This window comes from Andrographis paniculata, unplaced genomic scaffold (genome assembly GCF_009805555.1).
Source record: "Andrographis paniculata isolate CXL003 unplaced genomic scaffold, ASM980555v1 Contig34END, whole genome shotgun sequence".
Classification (NCBI taxonomy): Eukaryota; Viridiplantae; Streptophyta; class Magnoliopsida; order Lamiales; family Acanthaceae; genus Andrographis; species Andrographis paniculata.
The window spans coordinates 769785-792946 of record NW_026137567.1 but is presented as its reverse complement, the minus strand read 5'-3'; the positions used below and the strand labels follow the sequence as shown (position 1 = coordinate 792946).

Below are 23162 nucleotides of genomic sequence, written 5' to 3'. Positions count from 1 at the left end.
TTGAATTTTAAATGTTTAGGTTTTTGACGTGAAGGAGGTTTTATTCCACTTTTGCCAAAGGCTTGACAAAAGGATCCTACTTCTCGACGTTCAGATCCATATCTAGTTTGTATTTTAAGCTAGGAACATAAGGCTAACCCTTCTTTTATAATAAAAGCAAATAATTGACCAAAAGTTATTGTTTCAAAGTTTATGAATTCGTTTCCTAGTTATTTTTTAAGATTACTCATAATTCATTGTGAAAATAAAGTAGGTAGACCAGTTATGATTTTTTTTTTCCAAAAAGATGCATTGCAATCAGGTATTTTTAATACATATGTTAAGAACATATTCTTATACCACCTAAAGTCCGATAAGGTTGGACATCTTAAATTTGTTAAAAATATTTTCGATGAATTTAATTCCTCGGATGGATTTCCTACAAAGTACATGGCTATAGTAACTATTAAACAATCGGTTGAATCTGTTTAGTTGTTATACGTCCTAATTCATCTTCAGTTTCTGTTGTATGTTCTAAAATTGTAATTTTATCTTGAAGAGAAATTGCATTATCCCACCAATATTTTAGTTGTCCTATAAATCCTTGAATAATAAGACATGTAGCATTTTTTTCTTTTATGTTTTGAATTTTATATGCTAACCTTGCCATGCCTATTTCCTGAAGAGTATTTAGTATTTCATATTCAGATTTACCATCTATATTCCATTCGTAGACTGATTGACCATCGTACCTACTAGCATGAAACTTTGATCTTTCTTCATATTGAATGTCTGGCGGTGTAGACCTATTTAATAATTTCTTGTTTTTGCATTTTTGCATTTTGTGGTTCTTTTGAATTTATTTCTACTCCTATATATTTTATTTATTTCATTATCATCTTGGAAACTTTCTTTTATTGTATTAATATTTTCTGATAATACTAATTCTATTTCAGACTCTTCTGATGATATTATAGACTCGGTTTCTTCTTGGTTAGGATTACATTGATCTATACAACCAATTTTATGCATTGAATTTTTAGACGAACTCGCTAAACTTGCTTCAAATTTAGTAAGACTTTGAGTAATTTTATTTAAAACCATATTATTGGATGAAAATTTTATTGAATCTTCAGTGCCTTTAGGTAGACTGCATGGTTGAAAATGGGGGTTTGATATATCGTTAAAAGGTTTTGGATTTTGTTTAGGCTTCGAATCTATTTTTGTTGCAATAACTTCTAAATGATTAGCCATAGTGTGGGGGATTTGGTTTGAATAATTATTTTGTTGATATATTTTTCTAATATCTTCTATATCTATAGGTTCGTCATTTTCTTTACCTTTTTAAAAAGGGGAAGCTTTTATTCCACCTTCCGAAGTATCAATTTGAATTGATTGAAGGGGTAGATATATACTAGTGATAGTAGAGTTCCATTAGTTAAATCCCATTTTTTGTATAAATTTGTTTGTACTTTATTTGATGGGTAATATACGGATCTATAATTCCTATTTTACTTATCGAATATGAAAACTATGTAAAAAATTCAAACCAAATCCCCCACACTATGGCTAATCCCCCACACTATTTTTGTTGCAATAACTTCTAAATGATTAGCCATAGTGTGGGGGATTTTGTTTGAATAATTATTTTGTTGATATATTTTTCTAATATCTTCTATATTTATAGGTTCGTCATTTTTTTTACCTTTTTTAAAAGGGGAAGCTTTTATTCCACCTTCCGAAGTATCAATTTGAATTGATTGAAGGGGTAGATATATACTAGTGATAGTAGAGTTCCATTAGTTAAATTCCATTTTTTGTATAAATTTGTTTGTACATTTATTTGAGGGGTAATATACGGATCTATAATTCCTATTTTACTTATCCAATATGAAAAATATGTAAAAAATTCAATATTTTTTATTTTTTTTTTTGCAAAAAAAAACAAGTTTTGAAAACCAATTTCTTTTTTCTTTATTATCTCAACTATAAAATTCTTCTTCTAAATCATCTAATTGAATTTGAAAATCAGGATTTATGATTACATTTATTTCACTTTTCATTTGGGACATGGTTGGTGACGATGGTGGTGAATTTATAGGTTCTGGAATAGGCGTTCTATAACTAAATCGTACTAGATTTTCTAAATGAATTGATCTAGTTCCTTCGGAAAATGATTGCCTAGGAGGTTCATTTATTTTTAAAGAAGATATAGTAGATGAATAACTTGTTGAAGGTATTTCTCTATATGAATTAAACCTAAGAAGGATTGATCCATTAGGTTGTTCAATTATTTCATCAATTTATTTTCTTTCTAAATTTCGAGGTATTTGAGGGGCGGGAATTTGAAATTCATCCGGTATTGTTATTTCATTCAATTTTAATCTTTTAGGGATAAAAATTGAAGATTGTCCGGTTTCGATTTGTAGTAGTACTGTTTCTTCTTTGTTTGTTGGGTTTAAGCTAAATTTTGGATTTAATTGAGTCATTAACCTAAAATAAATTCTATATATTATTGCAAAATATTTACTTAATTTCTCAAATTCGCCTCATTTTAAATGAATATCTAATACTAACGAATCATATATTAATGGATTTGTTTAGTCTTTCGAAAAGTTTGGTAAACAATTAAAATATATTGGACCATTGCAAATATTAGTTTGAACCATAGCTAATAATGAAGTTTTGTAACGTTTTAATCTTTTCTCTCTTAAAGCTAAATATATTGGAGCATCTACTTCTAGATGGACTAAGGGTTTTACAGCCACTTGAATTAATCCAAAATGTATATACCTATATCATTTACTTATATATTTTTGTAAAGAAGTTGTGGATAATAAAAGAATCATATGATATTCTTCTTTAATTGATTCAATTTCTTCATATGTTTTTATTGAAAATGTTGTTTTAAAATTGAATGACCCTATTGAATATATTGTTTCTATATTTTGATGAGAAATTGTCCTGTTTGAATAATTAATTTGAGCATGAATTTCATGACTTTGAATAACACTAGTATTTTTTATATTAGAGGAATTGGAAAATAGTTTCTTTAATTTAGCAGTCATTTTATCTTATAGGTTTTCTAATTAAATATGCTAACATATACGGAAACAACTTTTAAACCTTACTGGAACATCTATGCTTGGCTTACCAACAGTTTTATAGGTTAACTTAAGTTTTACTGACGTCTATGCAAGCAAGATAATTAAAAAGCACATAAGATATTATACATATATTAATTATATAACTACTTATTACATTATAAATGTGTTCTTTTAATAAAAATTTAACGGAGGCTTATAAAAGAAAATTATAAAAATATTTGATGAATAAAAATATAAAATATAAAAAGTCCATGCATTGCACGGGTTTCCCACTAGTTATTATTATATAATAGATCGGTGGGGAGTCCATTAAATTTTTTTTTTTTTTTGCTATTTTTTTTTTGCTTTTGTAATAAAATAATATGTATTAAATGCTATGAAGTATATCATAATTAATAAATTATAATTAATACATTTTTAAAGATAATAAGAGAGTTTATTTAATTTTATGATTAAAGTAAATTATAATATAATTTTATGTCCATTTTATACCCGTAATGAAAATTTAATAATTTTGGACTCTATTTTTCTTAAATTTTATAATTAATGCTAATTAGATTAATAATCAATAAAATTAAAAATAAGTCATTATATTTTCTAATTCTAATATATATATATGTCTATAAAAGTAAGTAAGTCTCATAATTCTATAATTTTTTTTTCATTTTTTAAATTCTTAAATAATTTTAAAATTAATGTAATAATATTTTAATCTTAATTTATACCCGTAATGAATAAATAATGAAATTTTACTAATTATTCAATCTAATTATTTTACTATTATATATATTTAATCATTATAACTTAAAACATATTTTAATTGTATATATGAATAATGAAACTCATATCAATTTATTTTTTTTCCCATTTTTTATTTTTAGTAAAATAAATTTATATTAAATATTTATAATATATATACTTTAATAATATACTTAACAAAATTATAATTAACACAATCAATATATAATTTGATAATATACTTATAATGTATATGTATAGAATATTTCGTTCATTTTAAAATTAAATAATTGATTTTAATTTATAATTATTTTATGTACGGCCATATTTTATTTTTTTTTATCTATTTATCTTTACAAAAAAAAAATAACTCATAACATATTTTTTTCTCATTATTGATTTTTTAATAAAATAAATTTATAGTTTTAAAGACGTCGATTACGAACCAATTGAATCACTCCAAAGACCGATTTGAAATATTCAAGTGAGAGGAAATCACATCCTAGCACTAGACAAATATTGAGAGAGAACAATAAATAAATTCTATTCAAGATTCACTCTACTATATTACAATTTACAATGATATACAAGGACCTTATATAGAGGTAATTGAGGAAAATAAAATGCAACAAATAATAAAGGAAATAAAACAAAAGGTAAGTCTAATTATAAGGAAACAAATAATAAGGAAAATTCTAGATATAAAATATATTATATGAAAACTTATAATAATATGTGATATATTATAAGGTAACTTTGAAATTATTCCATAATTATTTGATATCTTAGATTTGAAGTCTTGGTTCTTGTGATCCTGGCCTCGGGATGACTTGGCAGGTGACCTTTGAGTCGGATAATAAAGAATTATAATGTCTAACAAGTCTATCTTTAATAATATTTTTTTCTAAGTTTGGACGGCCGTGTCAGTTCCCTCTTATTGAAAAGTACTCTTGTTCTCCTGAACACGATATTCATCGATTCTAAGGCTCACAAGAAGACTCAATTTTCCTAAAGACAATAGCAAGAAAAATCTAAAAAGTGGAGAAAGAAAATATGGTAGAAAACGAGATGGTTGACAAATACCACAAACTGATTGTTTTTTTATTTGAACAAAATTGACTCAGGATGACTCAAGCTAATAGAAAACTTGAGGGCAAGGTGTTGATACCAGATTACACGGCATGCCTGTGTATAATTATACCGAGAATAATTTCCTTAGCCATAAAGTTCAATAGAATCAATGGTTCTAAATATAAATATAAGAAAATATAATAAATAAGAAAAGATAGCGCATAAAATGTGAATTAATAAGGATGATAACCAACCACGAGAATAAGTCTCGGACCTGAAATCAAACCATAGGTTAAAACATAAAACATAGCTAAATCTCACAGCAAAGGATTGGAAGCCACGAACCAATTGAATCACTCCAAATATCCGATTTGAAATATCTAACTGAGAGGAAATCACATCCTAGTACCAGACAAATATTGAGAGATAACAATAAATGAATTTTAATTATGATTCACTCTACTCTATTACAATGATAGGCAAGGACATTATATAGAGGTTCTTGAGGAAAATAAAAGACAACAAATAATAAATGAAATAAAACAAAAGGTAACTCTAGCTATAAGGAAACAAATAATAAGGAAAAAATTCTAGATATGAAATTATATTATATGTAATTCTAGATATGAAATTATATTATATAAAATTATTCCATAGTTATTTGTTATCTTAGTCTTAAAGTCCCGGTTCTTGTGATCCTGGCCTCGGGTGACTCGGCAGGTGACATTTGAGTCGGATAATAAAGAATTGTAATGTCTAGCAAGTCTATCTTCAATAATATTTTTTTTCTAAGCTTGGAGGACCGTCATTCCCCTCTTTTTGAAAAGTACAAATGTTCTCCCGAACAGGATATTCATTGACTCTACGGCTCACAAGAAGACTCACTTTTCCAAAGACAATAGCAAGAAAAATCTAAAACAAAGTGGAGAAAGAAAAGATCGTAGAGAACGAGATGGTTGACAAATACCACAAATTGATTTTTTTTTTAAACAAAATCGACTAAGGGTGACTAAAGTTGATAGAAAAATTGACGGCAAGGCTCTAAAAACATATTACACGGCCCGACCGTGTACAATTATGCCCAAAATAATTTCCTTAGCCACAAAGTTCAATAAAACCAATGGTTCTGAATATAAATATAAAAAAGAAAAAAGAATACTAAAGAAAAGATAGTGCAGAGAATGTGAATTATATGGATGATAATCAACCACGAGAATAAGTCTCAGACCTGAAATCAAACCATAGGTTAAAATACAAATAATAGGATAAATCCCATTACAAAGTATTATAAGTCACGAGCCAATGGAATCACTACAAATACCCGATTTGAAATATCTAAGTGGGAGAAAATCACATCCTAGCACTAAACAAATATAGAGAGCGAACAATAAATAAAATTTTATTCAAGATTCACTCTACTCTATTACAATTTACAATAGTAGACAAGAACTTTATATAGAGGTCATTGAGAAAAATAAAATATAACAAATAATAAAGCAAATAAAACAAAAGGTAAGTCTAACTATAAATAAACAAATAACAAAGAAAGTTCTAGATATAGAATTATATTATATCGAAACTTATAATAAAAACTAATATATAATAAGGTAAATTTGAAATTCTTCCATAATTATTTATTGTCTTAGTGTTAAGTAAGAAAAAAAAAACAATGTATATGGTTTATAAATTGGATTGATATATAGTTCAATGGGCCTAATAATGGTAGTAGGGTCAAAAGGAGGTCGGGCAAAGAAAGATGAGACGGTCGATACAGAGGTCGGTCAAAAGATAAGGTCGGACGAAGAAAGATGAGACGGTTGATACGGAGGTTGGTCAAAAGATAAGGTCGGGCGAACAAAGATGAGACGGCCAATACAGAGGTCGGTCAAAAGGAAGTCGGGCGAAGAAAGATGAGACGGCCAATACGGAGGTCGGACAAGAGGAAAGGTTTGTTAATTGGTCGGGTGAAAAGGGACTATTAATTGGTCGCTTAACTAAGCAGCCTGTTAATTGCCTGATTGGTTGGCTGGTCATTTGGTCAAACAGTAGTTCAGTCGCTTGAGAGGGCGGTCAGTTGGTCGCTTGATTGAGCGACCGATGAGCCGTCTGGACGAATGGTTGTTCTGCCAATTGAGAGGACTGGATGGTGGTTACTTGAGTGGGGAACTGATTAGTCGTTTGGTTTAGCAACCAGTTAGTATCTGGATTGATCGATTGGTCAAAGTCCGATGGCGGCAGGACAAGTTGTTACGTACGAAATATGTGGGTCCGTCTCTTGGTCCATCAGGTGGCTAAGGGGTTTCTCGAGGCAGTCGGTCGGTCTGCAGTCTATCTAAAGTTTGTTGGGCAGTTGAGTGGTCGTTCAGGACCAGCCATCCATTTAAGGAGGTAAGGTGCCAGGAGACGGTTGATCGAGCCAGTTGGATTTTGTAACTGGTGGGAGCGGTTAGTGAAACAATTAAAACACGTGTCACTGGAGGAGGAATTAGCAGGCAGTTGACGACAGTTACTATAACCAACCAGACGGCGTTTTGAAATGTTTCCTAAGGGAATATTTAAAGATTCAGGTCTCTCTTGGAAAAGGATCTTCGATCTTCAATCTTCAATCGACATCAAATTCAGTGAAATTTCTTTTGGGGATCACCATTTTAGTTTTTCAGTCTGTAGTATTTATTTTCCTTGTTTATTGATGTATCATACGGTGTCTAGAGATTCTTAATCTCAGGCATTTATTTTATCAAATTCGAAGATAATTTCTATTTTCGGGTTTTACTTTTTACTGTTGAAAAAATGCATCAACAATTTGGCGACCACAGTGGGAGTGAGATCAAGATAGCTAATCCTACTTCCAACAACGACTTTATACGTTTGCATTCTAGGCGGATCATTAGTAGAAATACTATGGCAGGCACTCAATTTCAGAACAACACCACCGGTGTCGGAGTTTCTTCAACGACATCAAATCCAACCATAGTTGTTCCTACTACATGAGGGACATCTCAAATGCAACTTGAATGGTTGGCTTATGTTCAACAATTGAACAATCAACAGATGGCTACCATACAAAAAATGTTGCACGATCAACATAATTTGATGCAGAACATGCTGGATCAGGCGTTGTCCGAAGTCACATTGCATTCAAATACGCCTCCAGCCTTGTCACCTTCTCGCTTTCAGGCGACTTTTCCAGGAACATTTGCAGGGCCATCATATGTTGATAGTACAATTCTAAGGGCCACAACTCTCAACCGAACAGATAAGGGGAAGACTCCTCTAACATTCCCAAATAATGTTCCGTTGGGACCAAGAATTGATAACACTCAGCCGAACATTGTGAGGGAAGATTGGCAAGGATGACATATGCATGATCCTATTCATATCCATGATCCTCAACAACCTTGTTTGGATCCTGAAGAAATTGCATATGTCTTGAGGGTTCATTTCAGCATGAATCCCCCTATGGCCCACCGCCCAGCCTATCAAAGACCTTTTCCAGAAAAGATCATTAACGATTATCCTCTCCCAAAGAATTATCGACCACCTGACTTTCATGCTTTCTCAGGGGAAGATGGATCCTCCACCATAGACAATGTGGGTCGATTCACGGAACAATTAGGAGAGATCGGTAATAATCCTTTTTATAAGCTACAATTATTTTGTTTGTCTCTTACCGGGACAGCCCTTTCGTGGTTTGTCAATTTACCACCTGGACAAATACAAACCTGGGAAGGTTTAGAGATGGCGTTCCATGCTAGATTCTTCAACCCTTTGCCAACTGTTTCTCTTACCGATTTGTTGGAAATGAAACAATTTCCAGAAGAATAAGCCTCATAATTCATCGAAATGGTACGATTGATGAAAGGATGATGTCCTACAATAATTAATGAAAAAGAGATGACCAATTTAGTGGTCCGCAATATTCATGTTCGGTTGAGAGAGGTACTCACGGCACATGATGTGGAAGATCTGGCAAGCCTCGCATCCAAGGCGGGACGCTTAGAATCTCTTTTCAGAGAAAAAGATCAAAACTTCAGGCGTAATAAAGTCCAACAAATGGCTAGTATGGAGATGGAAACATATAGCCCTTATTTTAATCAAACAGAAGAAATGGCAGCTGAAATCATCTCTTGGAAAGCATTATGTGTTCTCCAAATTAAAGCCATTACAAGGAACTGAAGGAAGAGATCAACCCACATTCGACAGTTCAAAGGCTGAAGAAATCTTCGACATCCTATTGACAGATGGACAGATCCGAAATCCAAAAGGGCAAAGATTAGCTACTAGAGAATAAATCAAAGGAAGACCATATTGTAAGTGGCATAATTCCTTCACACACAATACAAGCCAATACACACACTTCCGAAAGGAGATTCAAAAGGCCATCAAGGCAGGACGGCTCAAATATATTACTCTGGGTGTAGAATAACAACCTTTTTCCAAAAGTAACCACAACAATGGTTAACATACGAGCAAATCCCAGACCGAGAAGAGTAGATCAGTCAAAAAATTGCCAAAAAAAAGAAAGATTCAAGATTTATGAAAAACCAGTGGCAGAAAAATGGGATAACCAAGACGGTTTTTTTGACGTGGAACTAAAGGAACAAGTATTGGTCCGAGACCATCCGACTAGGAAAATTGGCCTGGTCGGAAATGATTGGGTTCGGAACAAAAAGCCTTTACCAGTTGATATTGACCCTCGATTTCCAGGTATGAATCGTACCCAAATTCGTAATGCTAAACGCAGGTACGCTGCAAGGTACAGGAAAGGGGTCCCTTCAACAAGACAGCCGAACGACGTCCAAGTCGCTTCTGATTTTCCGGCAGGATGTCGGTCCATACAAAAGAGGGGTAAAGAAGCATCAGATCAAAAAGTTGAAGGTTTCAAATGTCAGTTTTGTAAACGGATCAACATCAATCCATCCCTTGAAGAAATTCATTTAGAATCACTGACATCTCAACTTGGAAACGAGGCGGGAGAAGAATTTTATGCAACAGAAGTGGATACAAGATATGTCAAATCTCGGCTGGGTCCAAGAGTTCCTTGCCGAATGACAGAAGTTCATTGGATTGAAGAAGAACCTTTATGGGCAAGTCTGGTGGACGGTTTTACGGATGAGCCAGAATGGGCAAAGATCTCATATCCTAATTTTCAATCAGAAATTCCTCCCATAGTCTTTCCTCTTATCCCAGAAGGCACAGCATCTCATTTGAAACCTTTGTTTGTTAATGCACATATTTGTGGGAAACCAATCATGAAGGTTTTTATAGACAATGGAGTCGTCTTCAATGTTATGCTAGTAAAGACCCTCAAGAAGTTGGGGAAAGGAATTTACGATTTATCTCCAGTGGATTTCGAGATGACCAGTTTTACAGGGCAACTGACCAAACCAGAAGGTATGATGGTAGCCCCAATTGAAGTCAGTCCAAAAATAATTTCTTCCGTATTTTTTGTAGTGGATGCAGACACTACATATTCGGTCCTACTTGGGCGAGACTAGATTCATGCATCTCAATGTGTACCATCATCACTGCATCAACAATTAATGTTCTGGGAGGGCAATCAGGTCTTTAAAATGGAAGCAAATGACAACCCTTTCGGCGCGTCGGAAAAGGTTGAAGAATTAGTATTTTATTCCAGTCACCTACCCGCGATGTCTCAAGCATTTATGGCTAGTGAATACCCAAGGAAGGGTTATAAATTCACCAGCCAGAATTCAATGTTCTTCTAAAGAACAACCCTCATGTATGGCTCGTAAGGAAGCCAAACCTATCTGACAAAATATATTTTATGGATAGTACAAGTTTAGAAGATTGTAGTTTACTTATTAATCAGTTTTACTTAAATCAGCTTTTGGAAAAGGCAGAAAAAATTTAAAAAATGTATGATGTTCATAATCAAGAAGATGAACAATTTCGGTGGCCAGATTTGTTGGAAAAAACAGAGCCAACATTTTCAGCTCAAGACCCTTTTGTTGGAATTCAACATAGGAACCGACCTGGTTCCGAAAATGGTAAGAATAAGTGGTTATTTGTCCGAGGAGCAACAAGTAAAGATACTTGAGGTTATCAAAAACAATATTTATTGTTTAGCTTGGGATTATTCAGAAATTCCTGGTTTGGAACGAAGTCTGATAGAGCATCAGTTGCCTATTAGAGAAGGTTTTAAACCTTACAAGTAGTCTTCAAGGCTTATGAGTCCTAATTTGATGCCTCAAATCAAAGAAGAGATCCAGGAACTTCTTAAAGTGGGCTTTATTCGGCCCTGCCCTTATGCAGAATCGTTGGCAAACATCGTACCAGTAGTTAAAAAGAATGGTAAGATCAAAATATGTATTGATTTCAGGGATCTTAATATAGCCACTCTTAAAGATGAATATGTGATGCCTATGGCCGATATGCTGATTGATTCAGCAGCAAGACATAAAATCCTCAGTCTGATGGATGGTTATGCAGGTTATAATCAAATCTTTTTGGCAGAAGAAAATATTCATAAGACGGCGTTCAGGTGTCCACGGGCTTTGGGTATTTACGAATGGACGGTTATGCCATTTGGTTTAAAGAATGCTGGGGCAACTTATCAAAGGGCCATGAATTCAATCTTTCACGATCTTATTGGCAAATCTATGGAAATATATATTGATGATGTTATCGTCAAGTCTTCCAGTTTCGAGGAACATTTAAGAGACCTGAAAAATACCTTCGAACGAATGAATAGGTACAAGTTGAAAATGAATCCAAGTAAATGTGCTTTTGATATATCAGCTGGAAGTTTCTTAGGTTTTTTGGTACATGAAAGGGGGATCGAAATCGATGCCAACAAAGCCAAAGCAATTCTATCCATCCGGCCACCCAAAACAGTTAAGGAAGTATAGAGTCTGTTGGGCAAGGTAAATTATCTAAGGCGATTCATTTCTAATGCTGCTGGAAAGGTTAGGCCAATTACTAAGTTCTTAAAAGCTGGGGCGGACGCTTTTGAGTGGGGACCAGACCAACAGACAATATTAGACACCATAAACCAAGCCTTGGTTCAACCTCCAGTTTTAGTGCCTCCTAAAGAAGGTCGGCCCCTCAAACTTTATTTGGCCAATACACACGAAGTGGTCAGCTGCTTATTAGCGCAAGATGGTGATGATGGGAAATAAAGGGCGATTTATTATTTGAGCAAGACTTTCACAGGACCCGAACTAAATTATATTATGCTAGAAAAGATGTGTTACTCATTGGTATTTGCATGCACCAAGCTTGAGCATTATATATTGCCTAGAAAAATAGAAGTCATTTCAAAAGTAGATCTTATCAAATTAATTTTGCAAAGACCTACCATACAGGGCAGACTTATGAAATGGGCTATCAAGTTGGCCCCTTTTGATTTGCAACAGTCTTCGTTAAAGGCAGTTAAGGGTCAAGCAATAGCAGATTTTTTGGCAGAATTCTCACAGGACGGGTGCACATCTTATGTGAGTACCCAAACTTGGTCAATGTTTTTTTATGGTTCTACTTCTGGAAATGGATCGGGTGCATGAGTCTTGTTAAAAGGACCAGATGGCCAAAAAATCAAATTACAGCTGCAATTAGAAGCTATGACCCATAATTCGGCAGAATACGAGGCTTTAATCTTGGGATTGGAAGCTTCAATAGCCAGGAATGTTCAGTCGGTGATCATAAGAGGAGACTCTCAGTTGGTAATTAATCAGGTAACCAAACAATATGTTTGCAATTATCCTCATCTACACAGATATAGGGATATTGTATTTCTTTTGTTATCAAGAATCTCAGAGGTGATAATCGAGTTCATCCCTAGGAAGGAAAACCAACTTGCAGATGAGTTAGCTCAGAAAGCTTGTAAAGGAATCCCGAACGAGATTTGTGCAGAAGATGAGTCGGAAACAAAAGATGGGACCGACTAGAGGGCTGAAATTGTCATGTATCTGCAAAATCCAGGAGCAAATGTGCCGATAGGGATACGGTTAAAGGCTCTACGATTCCAGTTGATAGAAGGAGTCTTATACAAAAGAACGTTCGACGGATTACTTTTACGATGTCTAGGGTCTAAACAGGCTTTGGAAGTCATGACAGAAGTACACAGTGGGATCTGAGGAGCTCATCAAGCAGACTTGAATATGAGATGGGCTATTCATCGTTTGGGTTTTTTTTGGCCAAAGATCTTTGAAGATTGTATACAATTTGCAAAAGGTTGCCAAGAATGTCAAAAACATGGACAGTTGAATCACTTGCCAGTTACTGAGTTGCAAGCTATGGTAAAACCATGGTCTTTCAAGTCTTGGGCCATAGACAATATTGGAAAAATACATCCCCCTTCATCCAAATATCATTGCTTTATTTTGGTTGCAACAGACTATTTCACCAAATGGGTCGAGGCGGTTGCTTTGAAAAATGTAGATCAAAATGAGGTGATTGATTTTGTGCTGAATCAGATCCTTTATAGATATGGTATTCCTCATTCTATAACCACTGATCAAGGTTTAGTTTTTACTGGGGAGAAATTTGTAAGTTTCTTGGCAGAGTTCGGTATTCGGATAAATCATTCCTCGTTTTATTATCCCCAAGCTAATGGACAAGCAGTGGCAGCCAATAAGATTATTATTGGAATTATAAAGAAGACGGTTGAAGGGAATCGAAGAAAGTGGCATTTTCTATTACCTCAGGCCTTATGGGCACATAGGAATAGCAGAAGTTCGGCCACGGGGTTTTCACCATATCAACTTACTTTTCGGCAAGATGTTGTGCTACTAGCCGAAATTCAGGTATCATCTGGACGTACAAGTTTTACTATTGGAGAGCTTACTGGGGAATATCAGCAAGTTATGTTGCAGCAATTAGAAAGTCTGGATTTCAACCGACTTCATGCAATCGATCAGATTGTAAAGCAGAATGGAATCAGGGCAAAGTCTTATGGACAGAAGGTCCTTTATAAGACTTTCAAAGAAGGAGATTTGGTTTGGAAGACCATTCTTCCTACATATAAGAGGATCGATCAATTAGGAAAATGGTCTCCGAATTGGGAAGGGCCATTCATTATTCAAAAGGAGATTGGAAATGGTGCCTTTATTATAATAAATCAAGAAGGTAAGAGAGTACATGATTGTATTAATGCTAGATATCTGAAGGGGTATTTTCCTGCCTTTTCAGATAAGAGAAATGCATAAGTAAGAAGTTTTATTCAGAATACAAACAGAGGGGGTTTGAACCCAAAGTGGGGTTCATTCATTATCAGACATTGATATATGCGGAGGACTTCCTTTTTCTGAATCAGAATCTTCATCCCAGTGATTAGAAATCAATTATGGTTCCTCATCAAGAAGGTCTTCTAAATCAGGTCGGTATCTTCCCCATTGATTCTGCATTTCTTCTAAGTTGTGATTAGTACGAGCTTGCATGTCTGTTATGGCCTGTTGTTCACGATCAACAAGAGTGCGTAGTCTTGAAAAGATTGTGGGCTGATTGGAAAATATATGATCCCAACCAAGGTCTCGAAGTATGGCTATCACGTGATGTTCAATTAGGTCCATATGGTGATAGATATCAGGAAGGCGGTTTAGGATGTCACGAAGAGTTTCATATCCTCCAAATACGTTTTCCATCAGGCGAACAACACGATGAATGGTCTTTCTTTCTCTTTGGAAAAATCTGAATTTGAAATCTAGTTGTTTGAGTATGTGTAACAAGTCTTCAGCATGACCACCGACGGGATGGTTACCCACAAAGAAGGGTTGGAGGACACCTTCCCAGTTTTTTGAAGGAACATGGGGTCGGTTGTGTGACATTTTAATAAATACTTCAGGTACGCCCAAAGTTCAAATCGTTTCTTAAAGATTGTGTATTTTATTACAAGGGGGCAATGATTTTTATAAGGGAAGTAAGTTTGATTTGGTCCTTGGAGATTCGGAGTACGGAAAGCGATCCTTATCGATAGGAGAAACAAAAAATATTTACTAAGTCAGAAGATGAGGTCTCTTCTATTTCCTGCAAGGGACCTCTTGGTTGGGCGGCCGCAAGAGGTGCGATTGGTTCTTCGCCAATAAAGGACGAGCCCGAAGCCGCAGCTGGCAGTCCGCCCATCTGCGAAGCAGTTGCTTCACTATCAGTTGAGACCCCTGGTACCGCCGGTTCGGGTGGTGAAGACATCTGCATCAAATATGCTGACGTGGCCTCCGATGATGGAGGTCGGTTGAAGGACAGCCGATGGAGACCCGGGGTTGGCTTATACAAAGGAGAATTTCAAGATTTTAAGTACGTAAATATGGACGGGTGAGAGAAGAGTTTTTACATAAACCCCACGATGTGACATGAAACAGTGTAATGATGGCACTGTACTACAAACTCCTAAACGTCACAAGAAGTAACGCTTAGGAGTCGGGCGGGAGGAGGCAATTTGTTGAGTAAGAAAAAAGACAATGTATAGGGTTTATAAATTGGATTGATATATAGTCCAATGGGTCTGATAATGGTAGTAGGGTCAAAAGGAGGTCGGGCGAAGAAAGATGAGACGGCCGATATAGAGGTCGGTCAAAAGATAAGGTCGGGCGAAGAAAGATAAGACGGCCGATACGGAGGTCGGTCAAAAGATAAGGTCGGGCGAACAAAGATGAGACGGCCAATACGGAGATCGGTCAAAAGGAGGTCGGGCGAAGAAAGATGAGACGGCCAATACGGAGGTTGGACAAGAGGAAAGGTCTGTTAATTGGTCGGGTGAAAAAGGGCTATTAATTGGTCGCTTAACTAAGCGGCCTGTTAATCGCCTGATTGGTTGGCCGGTCATTTGGTCAAACAGTAGTTCAATCGCTTGAGAGGGCGGTCAGTTGGTCGCTTGATTGAGCGACCGATGAGCCGTCTGGACGAATGGTTGTTCAGCCAATTGAGGGGACTGGATGGTGGTTACTTGAGTTGGCAACTGATTAGTCGTTTGGTCTAGCGACCAGTTAGTATCTGGATTGTCGATTGGTCGAAGTCCGATGGCGGCGGGGCGAGTTGTTACGTACGAAATATGTGGGTCCGTCTCTGGGTCCATCAGGTGGCTAAAGGGTTTCTCGAGGCAGTCGGTCGGTCTGCAGTGTGTCTAAAGTTTGTTGGGCGGTTGAGTGGTCGTTCGGGACCAGCCGTCCATTTAAGGAGGTAAGGTGCCAGGAGGCGGTCGATCGAGCCAGTTGGGTTTTGTAACTGGTGAGAGCGGTTGGTGAAATAGTTAAAACACGTGTCATTGGAGGAGGAATTAGTGGGCGGTTGACGGCAGTTGCTATAACTGACCAGGCGGCGTTTTGAAACGTTTCCTTAGGGAATATATTCAGATCTCTCCTGGAAAATGATCTTCGATTTTCAATCTTCAATCGACATTAAATTCAGTGAAATTTCTTTTGGGAATACCATTTTACTTTTTCAATCTGTAATATTTATTTTCCTAGTTTACTTGTATCGTACGGTGTCTAGAAATTCTTAATCTCATACATTTATTTTATCAAATTCGAAGATAATTTCTATTCTCGAATTTTACTTTTTATTGTTGAAAAATTGTATCAACACTTAGTTTTGAAGTCCCAGTTCTTATGATCCTGCCCTCGAGATGATTCCGCTTGTGACCTTTGAGTTGGACAATAAAGAATTGCAATATCTAGCAAGTTCATCTTCAATAATTTTATTTTATTTTATTTTTTTTTTAGTTTGGACGGCCGCATCACTGCCAACGCCTCACCGGCAAAGAAAAAACGGAAAGAGGAGTTGGGCCTCTGCCGCTACCGCTCCGGAGAAGATGAAAAGGATAGAGGCTGTCGGGTCTCTGCCGGTGCAGCCGCCTTCCCGTCTCCCGCCGCTGCGCCAGAGTAGAAGAAAAAGAAAGAGAAGGACAGGCCCTCCACCGTCGCCACCGCCTGCCGCCGCGCCATAGAAGAAAAAACAGAAAGAGGAGGCCGAGCTTCAACCACTGCCGCCGGAGAAGATGAAAAGAAAAGAGGAGGTCGGGCCTCCACCTCTGCTCCCGCTTGTGGCCGCTTTCGTCACCTCACAGGAGAAGAAGAAAAAGAAAGAAGAGATCCAGCCGGTGCCGCTGCCTGCCGGAGAAGAAGATAGAGAAAGAGGAGGACAAGCTCGGCCGCTGTCGCCGCCTAGCAGTAGGTGGACGAGGAGGAAAATGAGAAAACACGGTGGAAAAGGAAAAAGGACAAGGAATTAACTAAGGAAGATATATATATAAATGAGGAGGAAAATTAATTCGTGGGGCGGTGGGAGACAGGGTGTTTGCAATGTTGTTATAGGATTTCTTTTTATTTTTTATGTATTGGATATTATTTATTTAAAAAAATAATATTTTAATTTTTTTAAAATAGGAAAATGGCAGTTTGGGCGGCAAATTAATTTATATTTGAATTTATTTTGAGTTTTTTAACTTTTCAATTTTTTTTAAAGAATTTTTTTAATTTTGGGTAGGGTAGTTTAGACATAAAATTTTATATTTAAATTTTTTTGGGTTTTTTAAGTTTTAAATGTTTTGTTAAAGAAATTATTTAATATTGAAACTTTTTTAAGGGGAGGGTAGTTTAGGCGAAAGTTTACATATTTGAACTTTTTTTTGGATCTGCTAAATTTTAAATTTTTTTTAAAGAAAAAAATTAATATTGATTTTTTTTAAAATTAGGGTAGTATAGTTTAGACATAAAATTTTATATTTGAATTTGTTTTTTAGTTTTTTTTTTAAAAAAAGAAACTATTAACATTCTGAAACTATTTAAATAAAATTGACACATTAGCGAATAAAATAGACCAAAAAATTATTTTACTTATAATTTAATTACTTATTAAATTTATTATTTAAATTATTTAATATTTCAACAATTTAATCAATTATTATTCATATATTTTTATATAATAAATAAATTATAAATATATATCTAAATAAAATCACAATCAAAATTATTAATTAAAATTAAAATAAAATTTAATTAATTTATAGTGGTGGGTGGATTTAAATTGTTTGATAGGTTTGAAAATTTTCGAAACTAATTAAATAGGTTTCGAAATTTCGAGACTAATAAAGGTTTGGAATTTTCAAGACTAAAAAAAGTTCAAAAGTTTTGAGACTAATTACAATAGGTTCAGAATTTCTGAAACTAACAAATGGACTCGGAATTTTCGAAACTACATAAGGTCCAAAATTTCCGAGATTAATTAAAATAGTTCGGAAGTTTCAAGATAAATTAAAATAGATTTAGAAGTTCCGAAATTAATAAAAGTTCAGAATTTCGAAGACTATATAAAATACGTTCGGAATTTTCAAAACTAATAAAAGTCTTGGAAATTCCAAAACTAATTACAACAGGTTCAAAATTTTCGAGACAATATCGGAATTTTTGAGACTAATCAAAATAGATTCGGAATTTTCAACAGTAATAAAAGTCTCGGAATTTAAAACGTGTTCAGAATTTTCGAGACTAAACGATTTAAAATTTTCGAGACTAATCAAAATAGGTTCGGAATTTCCAAAATTAATAAAAGTTTCAAAATTTCCAAAACTAATTAAAAGGTTCGCAAGTTCCGAGTCTAAAAGTCTCGGAATTTCTGAACTATATTTTAGACCATTTACTATAGCAAATTGTATATTCAATATAGTTTTGGATAATGCGACCCTATTTTGGATAGTCTTCCTCGGCAAAAAAACATTGATAAATTCAATATTTATTATATATGTATTTTTACGATCTTTAAATTGATTCCGAAGCAAATTTCGAGGCAAAAAGGAAAAATCCTGGCAATGTAAATGACAGTATATGTATATTTATAATCTCATCGTCTTGAAGTAGAATGGAATACATTATGAATTTAATATTACGATTTATACTACAAATTTAACTTGAATTTTATACTAAAACGCTCATAAATCTATCTAAATTGAGGAATTAAATAAAATGAGCGGCGAGCACGCCTGTAATAAGTGTTACCGGCCACCCGCTTCTCTCACTGTAAAAGTTCTCTTTCTAAAAAGTCTTATCCTCGTGAATGTTTAGTTCAGTCGAAAAGTCTGCCTTAATAGCAGACAAAATGACTGGGTAAGAGGCACACGGTTACTTTGACGAATTTAAATTAACTAGTGACTGTAGACTATGTTTGGCTTGAGGATTAAGATTAGATATTTTCATATATTTGTTGGTAATATAGAAATTTCTAACTTTTTTTATTTTATAGAAATGTTTAACTTTGCAGAGTTAGATGATCATAAATGGCAGCATTCTTTTGTACTTAGCAAGGAAGGGGATCACCCGCCCCCTCCGCTTCCCGCACCCTTCATTAATAGACAGACACATACATATATATGTATATATACATTATGCGTACATAATGTCAGTGAGGTGTGGAGGGGGGTTGGTGATCCCCTCCCCACTTAGCAAACGTGTGGTTGAGGATAATCCAGACAAAACTCCCAAAGAGTCCACAGAGGGTAATGAAATCTTCCGGAATATTTCGAAACTCTTAAGAATGACTTAGAATACTTTTAAGATGTTTACTTGATAGACTTAGTCTTAGACTCTTCTCCATCAGACCTATTGCACTAATATTCTATGTACATTCATTTCCTTATAAAATACAAACATACATACATACATAGATGCAGTACAGGTGAAGGCGGTGATAGAGAAGTTTTCGCCATGCCTCGCACATTACTACACACATTGTACAACTACTAGAGCATAAGCATGGAAAAATATTGTTCAAACTCTTTGTCGATCGTTAGTTTCTCGCCTCCCAGTTGAGCCCGATCATCTGGACACGGTTTAAAAAAAAGGTTTCAATCTTTGATCCAAAATGTACAGGCACAGAAAAATTGAGTTTCACAATAAATCGATACCTTGATTAACCGACCACCTGCCTGACGAAAGAATGTAGTTGTTAGGATGGACGACTACCTTGGAGTAAAAAGGTAGATTCTCAAGGTCTGTAGTGTCGGCATTAGTTTTGTAATGGGAGGATGAGCACGAGCATGAGCACGAGCATGAGCATATACAGTAAGCTAAGTTATCGGATTGGTCGATTGATGACGGTAGCTGTGTATCAATATCAGTACTTTGAATGGATCCTGATAAGGAAAGATGATCGGAATAAGTGGAAGGGTGGTCATCGGATGTGTTCATTTCTTCTTGGGAGGACCAGGAGCAGGAGGAGTGTTGGGTACTAGCAGCAGTGGTGCACAAGTTGAAGTTGGTGTTGACGTCTGCTGCGTTTGAATCCGACGAAGAAGAAGAAGAACAAGAGTCGCAATCCGCACCAGGGCTTTGCAATTGCAATTGCAATTCCCGCCACACATGCTTCTTCTTCTTCTTATTATTATTATTATGATGCTTTGGAAAGGGCATTTCTCCCACTTCATCTTGCGCCGGCTGCTTTCTCTTCTTGTTCCACCTATCAATCAATATTAATAATTACTAGTAGTCATTTCCATCCTCTTCAATTCACCACCAAAAGGGTGGGGATGGATTGATGGGTACTCCACGCACATAACTCTTTCCTATGTATGTATAAATGAACTCAGAAATTTTCTGTTTTCAGCAACGTCTCGTCATTTCAAAATAAAACAAAACGAATTGAATCAAGATTAATTGTCTGATAATTATTTACCGGGAATTAAAGGCTTTACCCTAAATCCAATAAACAAACATAGCAATTCAAACATCACAATAATCAATCAAATCTGGCAAAACAACCAATCAAACGGCCAAAGATCCCTCCCTCTTTCCGAGGGCCAGGCCAAATCAAGAACATCAAATCAAATCAAATCCATCACCATATAGCCGCTTGCTGCTAATCAATCGCAAACCCCAACACAAACAATAAATTACCATAATTACCTCTTGATTTCAGCAGCCATGGCGATCCTCTTCTCCAACTCCAATGGAAGTCCAAATCAAGGGAGCGTAGAATTAAACAAGTACTAACCCGGAAAAATAGATCTTATTATGAGACGATGATGACGCTGATAATATTAATAGTGGAGCGTGGGCTGGGCGGTGCGGGGTGTGAATTGCGATGCTACGACTGCACAGCACCATTAGGTTTAAATCTTAGGTTTAGCTTGACCAAGCTAGTAGAATTGGTGGGTTTATAATTATTTAATTAATTAATTGAAGAATCAAGTTGGCGACAGCGGCGATACACGCACGCGCTGATGATTAACAATAAAATGGAATTGATTCTAGCAAGCCAAGCCAAGCCAAGCCTTAGTCCATATTCCCTACCGCGCCTGGCCCTTGCCCCTTCTCTTGTTTTATATACGTACACTGTACACATACATACACACATACATATATCTCTTTCTCCACTTTTGTTTTTCGTTTTCCAATTTAATAAGTATATCTAAATGTGTGGCCATGAAGATGCAAGCGTTGCAGAAACGACCAATTTTTGGGGAACACTGCATCAATGGATAAGATATGGACAAGGACAGGGACAGTGACAGAGACAGGTACAGGGCATGATGCAAGAGCGACAGATTGATTGTATGGGCACATGATCTGACTTGCCTAAGGTAAGGTAAGGTAAGGTAAGGTAAGGCAGGCAGGCAAGGCAACCTTAAAATTTTTGGTAAGGGAAGGGAAGGGATGGGAACCCAACCCTGTCCCTGTCTGTCTGCCTCTGTGCGTGTGATTGAAAGGGACTGAGTCACTGGACTGCACCAAAAGTTGTGGCCAATTCACCAACCAAATTGAAATTTGTTCGTCTTTCTTTGTTCATTCATTTATTCTCTAATTCCTTGAAAGATGGATGGCATGGTATGCACATATATTTGGTAATAGTTCCTCATGGGTTCCCCTTGCTTGCTTTTCTTCAAGCTACCCTAAATTAAACTGACGGTGAAGAAGCTACCTAAGATCGCCACTTTTGCTGGGAACTTTTTTTTTTGTTGCTGGGAACTTTGAACTAACTTAATGTTGTTCAAGAGAAGAGAAAGAAAAGATAGGATAAAGAGAAGATAAGATGGGAAACGCAATGCTTGTTTCAAAAGAGCTGAGCAAGTTTGGTACCTGCCTTTCCTGCCCTGCCATGCCCGCCCATGTCTATGTTTGTTGCACTGTCTGATACTTTTTCGTTCCATATTTATTTTTTCTATGGTTGTCTATTCCACTAAATTTGTCTTTTTAAAAATATAATTTTATATTTTAATCGTATTTTTAAATTTTATAAGTTATAATTTTTTAATTTTAATTAAAATAATTAATTATTCTAATTAATTTATAATTATTTTTATTAATATATTTTTAAATTATTTATTAATTATATTTTATCAAAATTCTGATATTTATATTATCAAAAATATTTTAATATTTTAACTAGGACAGATGAAATATTATATAATTCATTCCATTGGGTTAGACTAGAATTCTGGACAAACAACTTATGGGTTTTAGAATGGCTGACAATGCCTACATCAAGTCATTTAAAAAATATTTATTTTCTAAACGAAAATCAACATAAATACGCATGGTAATTTTTAGAAAAACAGATATCATCCAAAGACCAAAGTGACATGACTGAGTGAGTTGAGAAAACCATTTTAGTACTCAGTCAGGGTTGGAGAGGGCCTGGAATGGATTATCGTCTGCTCAATTTCTGATATCCACAACAGACACATCAAAACTAACCAACGTTTCCATGCTGCAGCTGCAGGCTGACTAATACTATACAATACAATACACTGCATGCAATTTGTTAGAAATTTTTAAAGAAAAATAGTGAAATTGTGTTATTGATTGTAAAAATATAAGGATTTATATATAAATAATACAAAACAAAATCAATAGACTCAAATTTAAGTAATCTATTATATGGATAAGACCAAATAAAATATAAATCTACTAAATCTATAAGTGAATATCTAAAATATCTTAACATCCCCTCAAACTCAAGTGGTATAACATAAATCATCTTGAGTTTGATAAGAAAGTTGAACATAGACGCAAAAAACGCAAATAAAAATAACAATTAACTCTTCACCGGTGCCGATAACGACATAACTCTCTACCGGAGCCGAGAACGACATAACTCTCTACCGGAGCCGAAAACGACACGACACTCCACCAGAGCCGAAAACGACACGACTCTCCACCGGAGTCGAAAACGACATAACTTTCAACCGAAGCCGAAAACAATTGACTCTCTATCGGGGCCGAAAACGACATGAGTTTCCACCGGAACCGAAAACAATTGACTCTCCACCAGAGCCAAAAACAAAAAAACTCTGAATGGAATCAGAAACATAAACAGATAACA

General features: G+C 35.2%; 1 protein-coding gene across 1 annotated transcript; it reads right to left on the bottom strand.

The window, feature by feature from the left end:
* Positions 1–19357: 19357 nt before the first annotated feature.
* On the bottom strand, positions 19358–21177 carry LOC127248945 (protein FAR-RED-ELONGATED HYPOCOTYL 1-LIKE-like). The gene is made up of 3 exons (XM_051271541.1): positions 20744–21177; positions 19747–20297; positions 19358–19661 (listed from the first exon to the last, which is right to left on the bottom strand). Exons 1-3 carry the CDS (start codon positions 20761–20763, stop codon positions 19582–19584), a joined length of 651 nt encoding a protein of 216 aa, XP_051127498.1. The 5' UTR covers positions 20764–21177; the 3' UTR covers positions 19358–19581.
* Positions 21178–23162: the final 1985 nt, after the last annotated feature.